Consider the following 18,398-nt stretch of genomic DNA (forward strand, 5'->3'; position numbering starts at 1 on the left):
ATGGGACTGAAATCGTCCCTGGCATGACAGAACAGCTTCATAGTATATTGAAGTCCTAACCCAGGGGTGTGCAAACTTTTCCCCCTGCCGGCTCTCCACTCCTGCTCGCAACCCCCTCTCCCCTTCCTTACCATGGCTCCGGCGTTCTGACGTAATTTGATGCCGCGTTGCCATGGCGTCGCGTCGCCAGAAGCCGCCTGATCCAAGGTAAGGGAACTTAGGCTGAGGTCACAGTGGCTGAGCGTGCTGCGCGCTTCCGTACGCACACTCCTGCAGCCCCAGTGATGCGTGTGCATGAGATGGGGGCGTGGCGAACGCATCACAAAAGCTTCACGGAGCTGGTTCGCCCTCATTGGCTGAACCAGCTCACGTGACACTGAAGTCACGCGACTGCAGACCGCAATTTCAATTTTTGATGTGGCGGCAAACTGTAGCTGCGTCGTCGCGCGCAGCACCGTGGGCACTTAAGGAACTACCTTAGAAAATCAGGTAAGAGTCCTTGAAGTCGCGACGCCGCCACCGTGAGCTCGGTCTTACAGAGGCCTTCGTCGCTCCCCCGGCATTTCATTTAAATGCCTTCGGAAAGAAAGAGGCACCGCCCCCCATAAAAATCCCCCCCCCCCAGTTTGCGCAACCCTGGCCTAACGCATCCTGTGGTAGTAATTTGTGCTGCCACTCTGGATACACGTCGTTGGCACCAGAAAGTATGTGCTGTATAATAAACACAAAAACAAAAAAACATTTGAATGGAAAAGTAAATATTTTTTATCAGTCAGACATGTATGCACACGCGCACACGCGCACACGCGCACACGCGTCATTTTCTTATATGGACAGGGTTAAGAAAAGTTGGTAAGTGAGGCTGTTATACAGGAGGGCCCTGCTTTAGGCCTCGCCATGTTACGTGCTTGCTGACGGAAGCGCGCTGAGGCGCGCTCCCGCTCAGCACTGAGCCCCTACAGCCGCAATTAGAGCGGCTTTAGTAGGGGCTCACCTGCGCTTCCGCGCGCTTGCGGAAGCGCAGGTCTTAGGGGAATTTAAAATTCACCTGCTTGCCGGCGAGACAGGCCGGTCACGTGAGCGGTTCGCCCAATGAGGGCGAACCAGCTCCGTGACGTCACTGGCCTGCCCCCGGCCAGTGACGCGCCCGGCCCCGGCCCGCCCCCTGAAGGCCCGCTGACGGCGCGTGCGGTAAGCAACCGCAAGGCCAGGGAAAGCACCCGCTTTCCCTGAGCCTCAGCGCGCCTCAGCGAGCCAGCAGGGAGCATGGACTCAGCCTTACAGCGCTCCGTTTTACGGCGTTCCGCTTATACAGCGTTTCCCAATGTATACCCATATTCATTAGGCTCGGCGCTTGTTCCATTTATCCGGCAATTTTCAGCATGACGCGCTCAGCAGCTGAGTATCCGTCTGTCACTAAGCAACAGTTTTAGCGCGTGCGCAACTCCTTGTCAGATGCCATTTGTCAGAGAAACAGTCGGTTTACAGCTCTGCATCTCTGTTTTCAAAGGTACAATATAGTACAATAGAGCCCCGCTTTACAGCGATTTCCACTTTACGGCGGCGGCCTGGAACGGAACCCGCTGTATGAGCTGGGCCCTGCTGTATAATCATTGAGTTGAAAGAACTTGCACAGGCAGAAAGTAAAAGAATAAAGATATTATTTCACATAAATCACAAGAGTTGATATACACACATTTTTTTGTGAATTTAAATATATATTTATATAATCTCACAAAGGATTCCACTTCTACCTTTCAAATTTCCTTTACTCAAAATGTATGGATTTGTTATGCCCAAATCAAACATGGCCTCCGTTGCTTCAGGCTGTTGCAATCACGTACAGGTCCCGGCGGCTGCCAAACTTTCTCTTTCGCGAGAGTCTGTTTGAGAACCCTCTACTGTTCCTTTCTCCCTCTAGCTCGTTGCGTCAGAGGGATTGCCACGTGACCCCCTGCTCCCAGGATGACGTCGCTAGGTTCGAACATGGCGGCCTCCACAGTGCATCTTTCGCATGCTGCTTTCTGCGCAAACCGCTGTCCGCACTGTGTCAGCTGGAGCCGCGGCGGGGTTCTGGCCTGCGGGACATGTTACTCCATAGGATTGTACGACCCGCAGGTAATCAGCCTTTATACTGTAAACGGGTCATGGTGACACGTGTGGGGCGGGATCAGGGATGTTTTTGTTCCCTCTTCTATTTTTCATCTAAAATCATTGTCCCTACACAACATTTCTGCAGAAGAATTTTGTTAACAATAAGTATTCATTTTTATTGGGTAGCATGTTTTTATTTGGAGGAAAAAAACATAGCGGCAGGCAGTCTGGTGTTGTTATCAGCAGTTAGTACCAGCAATGGAGACAATCCATGATATGTAAGTGACCCATCTTAATTTTGTAAACTAACAATAATTGTAGTAGTTTGCAACAAAAAAAATGATTAACTGGTGTTTGGCCGGAGGAAAGGGCTCGGTGCCCTGAAACGTCACCGTGATTGTACCTGCTCTGCAAATGAATTAAATACAGAGTAAGCTTAAAAAATAATAATACAGATTCCTGTGTGTTCCTTCAAATATGTATTTGATTAATAATTGTAGTAGTGTTTAGAGATTATCTGGGGGTAGAGAACTGATGGTAAAGGCAGAGAGTTCCATTGCTTTTTTTTTTAAATACAAGTATACATTTCTAAAATTACATTTGCTTTTGAAACAGGCAATTCGTTTAGCAGACACATGACACGTTTGTAAAGCAAGGTCAAAAATAACTTTACCTTTTTAGGATTAATCTCTGTAGAAATAAAACATACTTGGTTTTAGTAGCGTTCTGACAACTGACACAATTGTTGAGTTGGTTTGTTCCTGATCTGTCTGGCCCAGATCCTCAAACGGATGCTAAGCTTTAGCATGCCTTTATTCCCATTTATATGAATGGGAGTAAAGGAGTGCTAAAGCTTAGTACCCGTTTGTGGATCTGGGCCGGAGATTCATTGTTGCCATACAATTGTGAATTTAACAAGACACCTGAGCATCCTAGTGTAGTAACACTGACCTGCATGCAGAAACTTTAGTGAAACACTGTCTATACAGTATTTGCTAAACAGTGCAGAGCCATAAGAGACCTTACATTTCATTCACTTTAATGGTGTGTAAGGCATGGGACATGGTGCAGGGAGCGGCGCTGGGCAGCGCTGACGCTCATGCTCTCCTGCTCAAACAGGAGATTTTTCTTGTCCCTGCATGAGCGTCAGCGAGCACGCTTGTGTGCCGAGTGGGAGGCTTTCTGGAGGCGGATCGGGAGGCGGGGCTAGCGCACCACGTCACTGCGCCGACGTCACGGACTGCCATTGGCTTCTGGCAATACATTAGGCCTCGGACATGGTAGCATTGACAGCGCTCAGCAGCGCTGACGCTCATGCTCTGCTCAAGCAGGAGTTTTTTCTGTCCCTGCATGAGCGTCAGCGTGCGCGCTTTTGTGCCAGGCGGGACGGGAGGCGGGGCTGGCGCGCCACGTCACGGCGCCGACATCACGGACTGCCATTGGCTGTTGGCAGTCACGTGACCGGCCCCCCGCTTCCCTCAACGGGAAAACTTAAATTTCCCTGTCGGCTGCAATTCCACACGCATCCGCACGCCTGCGGAAGCACCAACTAAAGCCGTGCTGATAGGGATAATGTTCCCCTCAGCACGGCTCAGCGCGCCTCAGCACGGTCTTTTTGACCATGGCCCTGGCCTTTTTCAGTGACAGTGCTATTAGCACATTCAATGCTCTGCCAAGTGGAGAAATACAGACACAAGTCACTATCCAGAAGAATTAACCATCTGATTTTCTAGCTTCTAATGCTCTGTAAAATGTGTTTATGGGCTCAAAGAATTGTAGAAGCTAATGACATCAATAAGGTTATTTATCCAATAATTACATATGTTCATTAGTGCTACAAAATGCAGTTTGATAGTTCAACACCCATCCCGGTGTCATGCCTTCCATGATGTCTGAAGAAACGGAATGTTTTCACTGTGTTCGTGTTGTCAATGTAAGGGGCCTTCTGCATGCACACCCCAAACCTATGATCTCCCATTTCTTTAAGCATCAATGCTCCCCTCTAAAAAATAAAAATTAGGTAATTGCATAACCTGATGGTGCATCATCTGTTCATCTATAGCTAACTTCTTACGTTTTCAGAATTTTCATTTTTTTGCTGAGTCTGTTTATTACAGTATTTCACTAGCATGAGCTGTTACAATGACGGCCTCTGCTGTCAGCTACTGCTCTCTCCAGAGTGGAATTACAGAATGTAAGAAGGAGGAATCGCTACCAACAGCAGCAATGGGAAAAAGGAAGGAGGCGTTTCTTTTTATAGCGAGTAGAGCGCATAGCTAGCTTAGTAGTGCAAACAGTTGTTTGGTGATCTGGTGCTCTAAAATGAAGTGTGTGAAATACTTCCTGCACAAATATATTCAATCGGTCTTCTTACAGTCATACAAAATATGGGAGGTCTTTTCACTTTGCTGCAAGAACAGCATCTATGGTTCTTTCCCCTCATACAGAGGTAAAAGGAAGGGTTCACAGTGTAGGACCTGCATTAATTTCGTTATACCTTGACGTTGATATGCAGGCTTATGACGCTTTGGCCAAAGGGTTTAACTAAATAACCAAGTAATTAATAATAATAATTATTATTGAAGTATTTACACTTTATACTTATTACCATATATGTTTTGTCAATTGGATGTAGCCTTGGGCACCCCTGTCTTTTGTTGTATACATTTGCCACGCTCAGCAGTACTCTTTTTGCATACATTTATATTCATGATGTGGTGGGTGTAGGAGTTTGAGCTAGCTGGGAATGTGTGTGTTAGGCCTGGGACATGAGCGCTGACCCGTGCTGAGACGCGCTGCTGCTCGGCACTGAGCCCCTGCAGCCGCAATGAGAGCGGCTTTAGCAGGGGCTCGCGCACGCGTCAGCACGCTTGGGGAAGCGTGTGTCTGACGGCGTTTTGAAATTTCCCCGCTTGCCGGAGCGCAGGGCTGGTCACGTGAGCGGTTCGCCCAATGAGGGCGAACCAGCTCTGTGATGTCACTGGCCCGCCCCCGGCCCACCCCCTGATGGCGCGCTGTGTAAGGCCAGGGAAAGCACCGCTTTCCCTGAGCCTCAGCGCGCCTCTGCACGTTTGAGACGCACTATGTCCCAGGCCTATGTCATACAAAATAGCAGTGGAGATGGAGCATTTCACTTATGACTAGCAAGAAAACCTCAGCTCAACTAGTATAATGTAGCACAGTGGTTTCCAACCCTTTTTTCATTATGGAGTGGGATAATTATATTTTTCGATTCTGCGTAAAACCGCAACCCTCTCTAATAGCGTCTAAGAGATGCATTGTAAGGAACGCCAACCCTCTCTAATAGCATGTCTGAGATCAGATGCATTGTAAGTGTAGCACATGTACCCCCACCCCTTAGGAGATACGTGTTGTAGTGCTGCGTTTCTGTGAGGGTTCAGGAGAGTTGAGTTGTCTGTTGTGATATGGAGATCAGGACAGGCTTTTGGTGTCATCTGAGATTGCTCGGCTGTTCAGCGCCTGCAGTTGTGGTGAGCTCCAGAGTGTCCAGAGTGTCCAGAGCCAGCCCCCACCAAAACACAGATCTACCACCGCCTGCTCAAATGGACTGAACACTCAAGCAGGCGTATATAAAAGCAAAAGGGGTTTATTGTTGTGGCAGTCACTGCAGTTGATCTTATACAGCGGTGCATGATGGACAGAGGATCACAGGCCTCTGGATGGTGTGTGCTCACTGAGTCTGGAGCTTAATATCTTTAGTGGCCAGTCAGCCATGAGGGCTGACTGACCTCTCTGCCCTCCCAGTTGAGAGGAGAGGGCACTCGCATCCACTTCTTAGGAAAGAGTGAAACAGGACTGACTAACCAATTTGCACTTCCTCCCTGAGGAACAGAAGGGGAGGGCACAGGATCTGTACCATGATAGGCTACACACAGATTCCTATGTCACCACCACTTCAGTCACTCAGGGAGTCAGTATGAGTGGGGTCAAAAGCCCACAGGATTGCCTGCCACAGCCTGTAGCTATCAGGGCTTACATGACAGGAGCTGGAGAGGCAACCTGAACCAGCCCTGTTACCGCGTCATAGATCAGATGTTTTGTAAGGAACCCCAACCCTCTCTAATAGTGTGTGTGAGATCAGATGCATTGTAAATTCTTCTGTATTTGGTACAATTTTCAAGTTTCGTGAAATTCTCTGGGAAATCTTTAGGGATGCTTGCAGAATCCAAGGGGTCCTAGGAACCACTGTTAAAAAACTCTGATATAGCATTTGTCTGAGAAGTTGAGGACCATGCCTAGCAGTGTGCCTGGGGTCAGGACAATGCATGAAAATAACTAATTTATTGTGTTCTTTGCCTTTGCACATGATCTGAACACGTTCTGCCATCCACTTTATTATATAATGCTTCTGCCCAACTGACCCATGTAAAGTGCATCAGATCTAGTTGTCAGTTGAAAAATCTTGGTGTAATAGATTAACACACATTTTAAATATTTTATTTTTAAATTTTCTCAGCAAAAGATTGTGGTATCCACTCTAAACGGCCACACCGGAAGAGTAAACTGTGTGCAGTGGATTCAGAAACATGACCGCAGTAAGTACCATGGCCCCAGTTACAAAAACAATGCAAAATATTTGCAATTCTGCTTCTAACAACAAAAAAAAAAGGATGAATGTATCCCACTACCCCCGAAGGCATCCAATCTCTCTGTATGTTCGATCCGTAAAAAGAGCAAATCCAGATTTATTAATTATCCTTAATAATACAGACAGTGTTATTCTATATACCCTTGAGTGCCTGTACATTGTGCTTTTTTCCTATTTTAATTTTTTTGGGGGGCTGGTACGGTGCATCCCCCCCCCTCGCACCCACCACCCCAAACCCCCATAGGATCTGCTGTGCTCATAGGTCCTGCCCTCCATTTAATTTTCTTTGTTCTACAGTATCCGTAAAACCTTTCCTAGTGAATAATGTAATTAGATTGCCAATATAAGAGAGAGGAAGGCCTTGTCCTGCATTCTTTTAGCGGAGGTTTAAAGACACCAAAAACACAGTGTGTATTGTTGAAATGAAGACCATTGTTCTGTCATCGAAACAATTCACTGTAACCTGTTTAGACTTTGCAGGCTATTGCAGTATGTGAAGTGTTTAAACCAAAATACATAATTTGTACATGTTCTGGAGAAAAGATCAATTACCTTTTAGTCTTTATGGCTGTGCCTTATGATGGCCTCTTAATATACATTTGGATATATGTTTGTAAAAGTATTAAATGAAAGTGCTGTTTTTATTAAACATTAAGCAAGTTCTCGGAATTACAGTTCACTTGCTGTGGCTAAAACGAGGAAGCATTAAATATTCAAAGTTAATAGTAATTTTCTAAAAATATGCTCATTTCAGGTTCTGAAACAGAACTGGTTTCTGGTGGGTCTGATAAGCTGGTAATTATTTGGAAGATCAAGGAAAACCAGGTAGGTGGAATCTCAGCCATTATTTTTCTTTAGAAGATTGTTGTGATATTCATATAGAAAATACTGTCCATGTATTTGTTTCCTGTATAGTATGAACACTCTGTTGCACTGAAAGGTCACACTGAAGCAGTATGTGTAGTTCATGCTGTTTGCACTCAGGGAGTATCTGAGGATGAACTTCTCATAGCCTCTGCTGCCTCGGACTGTACTGTGAGAATATGGTCCAGAACCAAGTTAAAAGGTAAGCTATTCTGTTAGAAGTTCTGCACCATTCATCATACAGTATACAGTTGAGCTAACTTCTTTTTGTAGCTGCAGTCCTGCTTGTCATTAAAATATATATATTTTTGTCTTTTTTTATCTCTTCATTTACTGAATTTCATTTTATTACTATGATCCTGTGGTTCATTAACTCTTCCAGCAATGTTCACTTTCATAGAAAAATATAACTATATTCCTAATTATTGTGCATTCTATTGTTAGAGTGGAGAGTATAATAGTTTTTTCAAATGTAAGCTTCAAAGCCAAGCTGTAAAAAGCACACAATGAAATATCATAGAAATATACAGTGTATTCTGACTTTATTTTTAGTGGTTAATTTGGAAGGTAATTGAGGCTCAACACGTAAAAGTAACATGGTTCAAATAAATAAGTAATGTATTCATATCTCGCATGGACAGTCTTGTTTTTGCTCGAATGAGTGTAACTTAAAGGGCGAGTTACCTTTGCCATTTAAAATAAAAAAATTAAAAATAGGGAGTGTGTGCTGAGAACGCGCATTGTAAGTGAAACTTCTTTGTGTTTTATCAGTTAAATTGTATTTTGTTTGTGATAGAATTAAAGACTTTTGACAGTAGAATATATATTGTTTAGATGGCCTAGCTCCTCCTGCTTCTTCTCTCTGGTGATTGCGCCCTGAAGGAGTCCATGTGAAGGGTGTTTATGGCTGTTTGTGCGCTTACGCAGAGGAGATGGATCATTTCTTTCTTTCTGCAAGTGCGCAAGGGTGTATGGGCACTTATGCGCATGTGTGATGTTTTAATTGTCCACACTTATGTAAGCCGTTTTTTTGTATTTTATGCGCATGCGCGGTAACTGAAGGTGTTTTCGGACTGTTTGACGTTGGTTGGAGCTTCTGCGCATGAGCACAAGCGGCGTTGGCTACTTCTGTGCATGCTCAGGTGGCGCTGGCCGCTTGTGCGCGTGCGGTGTTGGCCGCTTGTGCGCATGCGTAGTACCTAATGGCCACTTCTGTGCATGTGTAGTACTGGCAGGTAGTACTGTCCGTTTATGTGCATGCGCAGGCTGAGTTGAGCTTTTCTGTGCATGTGTGGACAGAGCAAACCGATACTGTGCATGTGCGGGCAGTGTATGCCGCTTCTGCGGGTGAGTTATTCAGAGGAGCCGCGTGTGCTCGTGCACGCAGCTTACGTCATTTCCATTTCAGATTTTCGTCTCCATGAAGGAGTTTTTTCAGGTGCCACTAAAGAAGCTTCACTTAAAAAAATAATTGTTTTAATAAAGCCGCAGTTCTATACCATTAAGGAAATGTAATTATCTAAGCTGCCAAACGATCCGTTCTTTTGTAATTGATCGGCAAAGATCCCGCTTCCCAGGGCACCCAATATGGCTACCTATTTCAAGAGTAAGTTCTGTGCTAAATAGTTGCTAAAGAAACCCAAGAAAGCGTAATACATTACAACTCCGTAGAGCATAAAGAGTGATAAAAAGCCATGCAGTAAGGTTTATGTAATACTACACAACTGATTTATTTAAAAAAAACACATATAGGATTTTGAAGGTAATGCTCCTTTAACATTTATAATGGGGTTGAAATAAGCAATGTAGAAATTGGAGAATTAATATTACGTGTCTGCAAACCATACTGTAATTGGAATTCATTCCAAAAACTTTTTGACTTGATTATTGCATTAGCTATTGTAGTCTTTAATTGTTATATCAAGTGTAACTCGTGACAAAAATCAACTCATGGTTTTCATCCATATCTGTGTATTAGCGATTTAGTAGGTTCTGGAGACATTTATTTTTTTCTAGGTAGTTTTGCCTTTTTAATTGCTTAGTATAAGAGCCCTTCATACAGTACATACATTTTGAACTATAGTTCGGGGTTATTGGAAATATTACTCTTGAAGTTGAGACTTATGAGTTTTTTTAAAAGCTGAGGAAAAAAGATGAAAAATAGGCAGCGCACTGCCAACAAAACGGGTGGAGGCTCAAGGGTTAAAAATAAAAAATCCTTTATTCCATAACAGGATCAGACAGAAAAGCCCCCAGACATGTCCAACAGCACCACACCTTGTACACCTTGATAAAGGGAATACGGCCCGAAACGCGTAGGTGTGGTGCTGTTTGACATGTCTGGGGGCTTTTCTGCCTGATCCTGTTATGGAATAAAGGATTTTTTTATTTTTAACCCTTGAGCCTCCTCTCGTTTTGTTGGCAGTGCGCTGCCTATTTTTCATCTTTTTTCCATGGCTAACTACATTGGTGGATCGCACGCTGTTTCATAAGAATACACCGCAAGAGGAGCGCACTGACAAGAAGATATTACTACTAACTGTGAGTTACAGTGTGGACTTACTGCTCATTAAGTCAGCGTTTGGGATATTGTTGTGCTGTACATGTGTGCCTGTGAGCACTAGGCACTATCTCTGTTCCCTGCAAGGGATGCTGCTTTATTGAGTACATACAGTGCCAAGGTCCAGGCAGTTATAAGTTCCCTACGGAGGGTTTTCTTGGTTTCTGAAACACCAGCCATCTATATATATGTTTTTAAAAGCTGAAGCTGTTCTTAAAATGTCTCGGTGTCCACAAGGGCTTAGCGCTTCTCCTTTTTTCCCCTTAATTATTGACGCAAGAGATGTTGATTAATTATTAGCAGACTCTAAATTCCAAATTCACTAAGCTCCAATGTAAAGTATCACACCATGAACTGGGGTTATCTGTCATGGACTTCAATGGCAATTATCTCCTGATCAAGGTGTGTTAAACCTCACATTAGAGCATAGTTATCCCCTATATATTTTTAGATGGATTATTTTTAGATGGATTATTTTAGGGGTTTTAGCGGGCTTTATTCAGGATTTGTTCATAATTTAATGCAAAAACAGTGCTGGACGGCTCCATGCAGATAACTCGACAGCAGCGGGCGGGTTAAGTTTGGGAGCATGCAGCTCTCTGTAATCTCTCTCTATCTGTAATGCGGAGGGAAAATGGAGAAACAGAAAGGTCACACATACAATAGTTTCATTGCTGGAGGGCAACTCATTAAACGTCTGCTTGTTAACACTTTTCTAAAGCCTCTGATAGAAATAATCTCTGCTTAAAGCTGCAGTTCAATACATGTGATGCAATATCCTTCATGTGTTTATGTATATGTGTGTGTATGTAATACACATACACACACTGTGTCACCTTTTGCCTGGAATGTCCATTCATATGGAGCCCATATAAGCAAATGCATCACTGTTTAAACAGCTTTTAAGCACAGCATGGGTCTAGCAAAGCAAGTCAAACCACTCACAGACATGTTACAACCTTAATGGGTATCATCAGTGTGAGGTTGGTTGCACTGGCTTTGCAGTATTTCTAGGCTGGGTAGGTTTACCATTACATTTTAAGTTATGGTGGGTGAAAAAGGCAACAAAAAACCTCCTCCGTTGGCATATAGCCAATAAAGAATCACTTGTGACATGTCATAGGCCGCGCCTATAGTGACGGCGACACGACGGGTGACGTCACCCGTTGCCACAGGCGAAAGTTATATTTTGCCGGGCGTCGTTGTCGCGGGTTTCCTGACATTTGATTGGTTCAAGGGCTGTCACATGAGGCGACAGCCCTTGAAAAATCAAATGTTGCCGGCTACCAGTTTTCGCGACGTCGCTTTGTCGCATTACTATAAGCGCATGCGGTGGTGGCAATGCATTTGTTTGTGGGTGACGTCGCGTTACCGGCACTATAAGCGCGGCCTTAGACAGGTCTGCAACCCTGCCATCCCTTGCTGCGGTGGATGCACTGTATGCTAGGTGATAATGGTTGAAAGGCAGGGTTGCAGATATAAAGACAAAAGAAACAGCGCAAAAAACCTCATAGTATAGTATATAAAATTATATTGTGGTAAAACAGGTGAGTATTGCACGTACATCAAATTCAATAGTTACTAGCAGTACATGTTTTGGACATGTTACCAGTCAGCAATCACGGCATCCTGAACGAAACGGGAGAGGAGAAGGGGAGCCATCCGGTGATCTTTACCCACCATCTGTTGCTGACTGGTAACATGTCCAAAACATGTACTGCTAGTAACTATTGAATTTGATGTACGTGCAATACTCACCTGTTTTACCACAATATAATTTTATATACTATACTATGAGGTTTTTTGCGCTGTTTCTTTTGTCTTTGTATCTATAGCTCTGGTCTGTGGAGCCATTCCTTGAATATAGCAGCATATCCTCACCAATTAAGTAACAGGTTTTTATTATATTAATATCACATTAATCTCACAATATAACACTAATCACGATTATCAGAGCGCAGTTCACCCTTTGTTTCTACCACAGGGTTGCAGATATATCTGTTCTGTACTATCAGAAAATGCTAGTAGCATTTTTTTATTTTTTTGAGAAAAAAATAGACTTTTTAAAGACATTTTTGATGTATTCTAATGTAACAAGCATTTTTGTTTCTATAGCAACCATTTACAAAGTCACTTCCTCTTCTGAGACAGGCTCTGGCTCTTGAGCCTTGCCCCCTCTCTAGCAGTGCACCAATTGTATCTAGTGCCAGCCTGGTCACATGATCTTCCAAACAGAACTTTGCACCTTGGGTAATCTTCTGCAGCCCTAACAGTGATATAAAGAACCCCCCGAGCCGAATCTTTGCTGATCGATCACAGGAGAACTGATCGATCGGCAATTGAGCTAATCACTTGTCAGTGTGCAGATTGTATTTATGCACATATTGAATGGGAATTTTTTTTTTTTTTTTATATAAACGGCTGCTTGAACTGCAGCTTATATTCGGGAAGGATGAATTGCCTAATAGTTTTGTCCCTGTGCTCCTTTCGTAGCTGAATGCCTTCAAACCTTGCACTTTGGAAATAGATTTGTTCTGGATGTCTGCTTATCCTTTTTACCTGGCAGTGGAGGTAAGTGCACTTCACCTGCTCCTTTCTGGTTGCAAATCAATTTATAGCAAGCATGAATACATTTCTTATATTCAATTATTTTATAGTAGTTGGCACAGGGTAAAAAAAAAAATAAGAAAGAGAAACGTTGTCATGTTCTTATTTTGTTCTCCTTTATTGCATCTCCACACGGCTATCCAAATATTTAAATTCAGACTTGTTCCTAAAATACATTTGATCGGTGATAATTTCCTTTATTGCACCCTGCACACACACCCCTACGCAAATACTACATTCAAAATTGCGTCCTAAAAATACACTATTTAGCGTGATGCAAACACCTGGGTATAATGCACATATTCCATAACAATCACTTGGTTTAGGACTATATTAACTAAACGTATTTTGGCACTTTAAGGTAGATTCACTTGGGTCCTTTGCGGAGTAAATCCACCGATCCGTACGTTAAATGCCATTCAAGTTAATGGCAGTTAACTCCCGATCTGGTGCGTTACTCCACTTGCTGAGCTTGGTGAATCTCCTGCTTGTCCTTTTTCAGACTGCAGGTTGGGAAGGATTACGTGTCCCCTGACATGCTTCTTTTATGACATACTCTTGCTAAAATGTCCATCACCTGGATTTAACCTACAGAACCTGCCACACCTGAAAGGAACTGCCCCCCTGTAAGGAAACTGTGGCGTTCATATCAGCACAAAACATGACTACTGGCAAGCTCCTTTCCCCGTAGCAGTGACGTGAAACATACATTGAATGGCCTACTGTAGGATTATCTGTGCACCGTGCATACAGGATTTCTATTTCAACTGCTAACAGGCTTGTCTGAGTGTTTTTATAGAGAAAATGCTTCAGCGATCAAACAAGTGCAACCTTTCTACATACAGTATATGAAAAATTTCACTTTCTATTTTTTAGTCCCCAGTTTTGCAACCTCTTATTTGAGACTGAAAGTATTCTGAAGGCAGGGTCACATGTGATGTGTGAATAGCCCCAGATAGCTTAACTTAGCCCCCTTTCCAAATCACGCCAAGTCCTATAATATTTCCTTCACTTTATTGGAAAAGCAGCAGTAAATACAGGCACTTGTGGATAGTGTGTAGTTGTGAGTTTGTAGTTAGGAGCAGGTAAAAGGAGATGGCCTTGCCATGGGAGTGTGACAGGAAGGTACTCACTCAGCCAAGTCTGGAATGAAAAGGAAGTGTAGGGGAATCTGGGTAAAGGGAATAGTCTTGGGACAGACTATCTGTCAGCAAAACAGGGGGGAGGGCAGAATAGCCCATTCTAGGAGAGATCTCAGAGGCTGCTGTAGCAACTCACTGATTACGTACCCAGAGGCAGGAAATGCAACATTGTAACATATCACACAGGCACTGTGTGTGTGTGTACGTGTGTGTGTACTACATGCAGCTGAAAATAAGAAACTGACAGGCAGAAGCTGCAACAAAGGGGGGAGGGGGGCGGTGAACAGTGAGAGCAAAACTGGGCTTACTTGTTCCATGACAGAAAGTTTACTGCTTGTTTTTGAAAGATGCACAGGGACACTTTAAGATACAAAGGTGTGTCTGCTTAAGCCCTTTCTTTGCTGGATTGGTCTAAGAAATCCTTTGCTGACAGCCACAGCATTGAAGCAGCTTTTATAAGCCCTGTTGTGTTTGAATATTGGCAAGCCCGTCAAATACAAAATACATATTGCACTGCTAGAGAAGATTATAGTCCACTCAGCGGTGTATGCCAAAAGACACCTTCCCGTGTCAGAAGATACCTTGAGTAAGCTGTAAATTGTCTTACAGTGTCTTGGAGCATAGCACCGTTTGGTAATTATGGGCCTTTGTCAAATAAACACAATCCTTAGTCCATTTGTTAAGTACCTTTTATAGCCAAGTACTTTACATTTTCATGCTGTACAACTCTGCAGAGTTTCCTTTGTATCTCAGCTCCCTTCATGTTATAGTTTTGTTTCTTTCTTTCCTCCTTACTGTTTTTCTTTCTCCTCTTTGTAGTACCCGTTTTAGCATGTGGTGGAGACGACAGCCAGATTCATTTGTATGTACAACAGAACGGGCAGGTAATTATTCCTTTCACAGTTGGCACTGGTTTACGTGTTTAAATGTGTGTTATATTTCATCTACTTTGATGTGTAGCCTGCCACTGTCTTTCCTGACTGCTGGTGTAACTACATTTGTATGAAAACGATCTGGCGAGAACTAAACAATTCTCATTTAAATTCTGCACGTTCAAGTCATGGGTAATTAGGACGTACTAATTTGTGCCTTTTCTTCCGGGCTTAGTAGGTGGAGAAATGCTTTTTTCCTTTTGTTTCTGTGCTTTGTTTGAAGATTGCCTTCCTTCACCAATGGAGAACAAATTACTTGTAGTAGCACTACTTAATTAACTTTGACGCCTTTTAATGATTACAACTAAGTGCACTTGGTCATATCGTAAACTATGCACCGAGATGGCTAAATCAGGGTCACATGCTCCTACTGTCACTATGCTTCCCCGCATGCCATTTGGATGGTGAGATCTTTAGACAGAGATTCCTTCTCTTTACAGTTTAAAATATAAGGGGATCACCCCAGCTGATTGGGGAAAGTAAAGGTACCGAATTTGGGGACAGCTGTCTTTTCTATGCCTTTTGAGTAGAGATGGGGGTAACTGTCAAAATCAGTTTCCCGAGCTTTCCATTCAAAATCCGCTCCGCGGTGTAAAATACATCAACGGATTGCTCTAGTTTCAATCCGTGCAGATGAATCCAAAACCGCCATAGGTTACAATTGGCACGGAATTTTAAGAATCCAATCTGCGCATTCCGCAATGCGTTGGAGGATTTTTACACATCCTCCAACCAACGGATTGCAGAAACCGCAGATTGGGATGTCAGCGATAAATAAATCCGGAAAGACCAATCGTCCTGAGTTTAGTACAGATGAGAAATTATGGTTGGTTATCCAAAAAAAAAAAAAAGAATTGCCCATTTCCCCTTGAATTATTACCCTGGCATAGCAGGATCGGGTTCTCTGCTTGATACCAGCAGGATATTTTTGCATGGATGCAGTGCTAACAAAAACGTCTTAATATGTACAGTACTGTAGTCAAAGGGTTGTGAGGGTATGGGGATAGGATTAGGAAGAGGATTTATGTGGGGGACGGAGAAGTAAGGAGTGTGTGTTTGTTGCGGAGAAAAAGGGGACAGTTAAACAGGAGAGTGCTAGAGAACAGAGATTTTAGAAATGTATGGGGGACAAGTTAAAAGGGAAATTGTGATGGCAGCTGCAAGAAGGAAGGTGGGTGGCAGGAATTAGGTGTTAGTTAAACAAAAGGCTGTGCAGGGGGGAGACGAGGGAGCACACAAATATAAACTTTGCACATCCACACAAAGGCACCACCATTTAATACCACCAACAGAACACGGCAAGGGAATAGTAAGGTAAAGCATTTAGGTAAGTACAGGTGCATATTTATTAGTTTTTAAAATATTTTTTTATTGTGAGTTTGCATTCAGTTTTATTCTTTGCCGGTACATATTCTGTCTGGATGGTGACTTGTCAGTGTTTTTGCCATCCCTGTGTGTGTGTATTTGGATATGCTATAAATATGTATGTGCATATACTATGTCTTTGTGTGTGCACATGCACACATTTTTGAAAATGGCATTTGGGGAAGTATAAAATGAAAGAATTGTTCTCTCCTGGGATATATAAAAATATATATAGAAGAAGAGCTCGGTGTATCTCGAAAGCTCGCACAAAGAAAAGCATTTAGTTAGCCACAGAACGTGTGTGTGTGTGTGTGTGTGTGTGTGTGTGTGTGTGTGTGTGTGTGTGTGTGTGTGTGTGTGTGTGTGTGTGTGTGTGTGTGTGTGTGTGTGTGTGTGTGTGTGTGTGTGTTATACTTAGCCCATGCAATTGTAAATGAGATAACAGTGCTTGAAGCAGTTTAGTTTTTGCAAGGAAAGACATTATTAGCTCTATGTTATCGGTTGTGATTTTGTGCAATGTCAGTTGTTAACCCTTCACACATACACTAGCTTATCCCAAACGTTGACTATTCCAGTTCCAGGTATGAAAGTGGGAGCAAAAAGTAGTGGTTTACCGTCAGTTTACAGGCTGCTAGGAGACCACCAGGTAAATAATGGAGGGGGAAGACCGCGAGTTACATGGCAGCGTACACATCCAATGTGAAAAGAACCAGTGTAAGCATTAAAATAAAACAGTCCAAACAAAAAAAAAATTCATGGACCATTTGGTGCATAGTGAGTTCAGTCGATCCAATTAAGGAACCATGATAATGGAAATGGAACGTTACATAGTTAAGGTGCATGATGAGTCCATCATAGCTACATATACTGTACACCATATCAATTCATACATACACTAGCAAATCCCAAACGCACCCGCCACTGTCCATGCCTTTAACCCTGCACTGACTGGTCCTATAGAAGTAAACGTTTTCACCTGGAGAGAGCTGCCATCTGTATACATCTGTAGACACACCAATTGTTAAACTTTTTCTTCATTGAAGGAAAACCAAATATCATTGTGATAATAGGAGGAAGATAAAACACTTCACCCACACAGCTTTAATTTTAGTTTCAGAAAACTGAAGTTCTTCACGGACACGAGGACTGGGTGAGAGGCGTGGAATGGGCAGTTAGCGGTACGTGTTTCTGATCCACTGTATACACGTGAATAAAACCTCATTTTCCCATACATGATAGTAATGTATCAATACTAACCCTCTTCTGGCACCAGTTTCACATGGAATACAATTTCCAAGTTGCAATAAGGTAATAACACTTGCTGACATGTTACATTGTTTTTCTTTATACAAGTTGTGTTTTATAGCTACTAGAATTTTGGCATGAATGCCTGTGATTAATGATGGGAAATTCCAGAGAACATGCAATTTATACAGAAATTGCCCAGAGTTGGTTGATTAGTTTAATGGAAATGTATTTGTAAGGATTCCAATGATAGGGCAATCAGAACAATTTTATTACCAGAGCATTCAGCAATGCAGAAGTGTTGAAAAGACCAGACACATTTCATTGAAACTATCTTTTAGTCTTTTAAAAAAGAAAAAAAAATTAAGATTTCAACACGAGTTAGGCAATAAGAAGGAAAAAGGATTGATCAGATTCATATAATCTTAGAATAGGTATTTATTTGATCAGAACGATTACTTTGTATGGAGGAATAGTAAATGTGTTGAGGACTTGGCTTACAGCAACAATGCTTGAGTCATGTTATTCATGCAGATCGGCCTCTGTCACCCCAGAAACTCCCATTGACTTGAGTGGGAGTTTCTGTGAAAAAGTTCCCACTCTGCACTATCACAGTTTAATGAATACCCCCTGGGACTCAAAAACAAGCTCTTGTCCCCCACATGGCTTCTACACACCACGGCATTGAGAAATCTCTCTGCAGCAGATCATCTACAGGTAACTCCAAGGAAACAGAATGATTATATATATATATATATATATATATATATATATATAAATAATATGTATATAATATATATATATATATATATATATATATATATATATATATATATATATATATATATATATATATATATATATATACGCACATACACATACATACATACATACATACATGCATATACACACATACATACATACATACATACACACATACATACACACATATACATACACACACACATATACAGTACACA

At 42.6% G+C, this 18,398-nt stretch overlaps 1 protein-coding gene across 4 annotated transcripts in view; it reads left to right on the plus strand.

Moving 5' to 3' along the window:
- The first annotated feature begins 1,901 nt into the window (after nt 1-1,901).
- ELP2 (elongator acetyltransferase complex subunit 2) overlaps nt 1,902-18,398 on the plus strand; it is an 83,360-nt gene continuing 66,863 nt past the window's right edge. The window contains exons 1-7 of one of the 4 annotated variants that reach the window (XR_012799155.1): nt 1,902-2,118; nt 6,572-6,650; nt 7,458-7,528; nt 7,619-7,769; nt 12,621-12,698; nt 14,696-14,760; nt 17,285-17,351. Coding sequence is in view for 2 of the 4 variants with exons in the window: in XM_075585986.1 (XP_075442101.1) it covers nt 1,966-2,118; nt 6,572-6,650; nt 7,458-7,528; nt 7,619-7,769; nt 12,621-12,698; nt 14,696-14,760; nt 17,285-17,351 (664 nt within the window). In the remaining 2 variants the exon portion in view is untranslated. The remainder of the gene's footprint in view (nt 2,119-6,571; nt 6,651-7,457; nt 7,529-7,618; nt 7,770-12,620; nt 12,699-14,695; nt 14,761-17,284; nt 17,352-18,398) is intronic. The other 3 variants (XM_075585986.1, XR_012799156.1, XM_075585985.1) reach the window with 3 other exon arrangements.

This window comes from Ascaphus truei, chromosome 2, assembly GCF_040206685.1.
Source record: "Ascaphus truei isolate aAscTru1 chromosome 2, aAscTru1.hap1, whole genome shotgun sequence".
Classification (NCBI taxonomy): domain Eukaryota; kingdom Metazoa; phylum Chordata; class Amphibia; order Anura; family Ascaphidae; genus Ascaphus; species Ascaphus truei.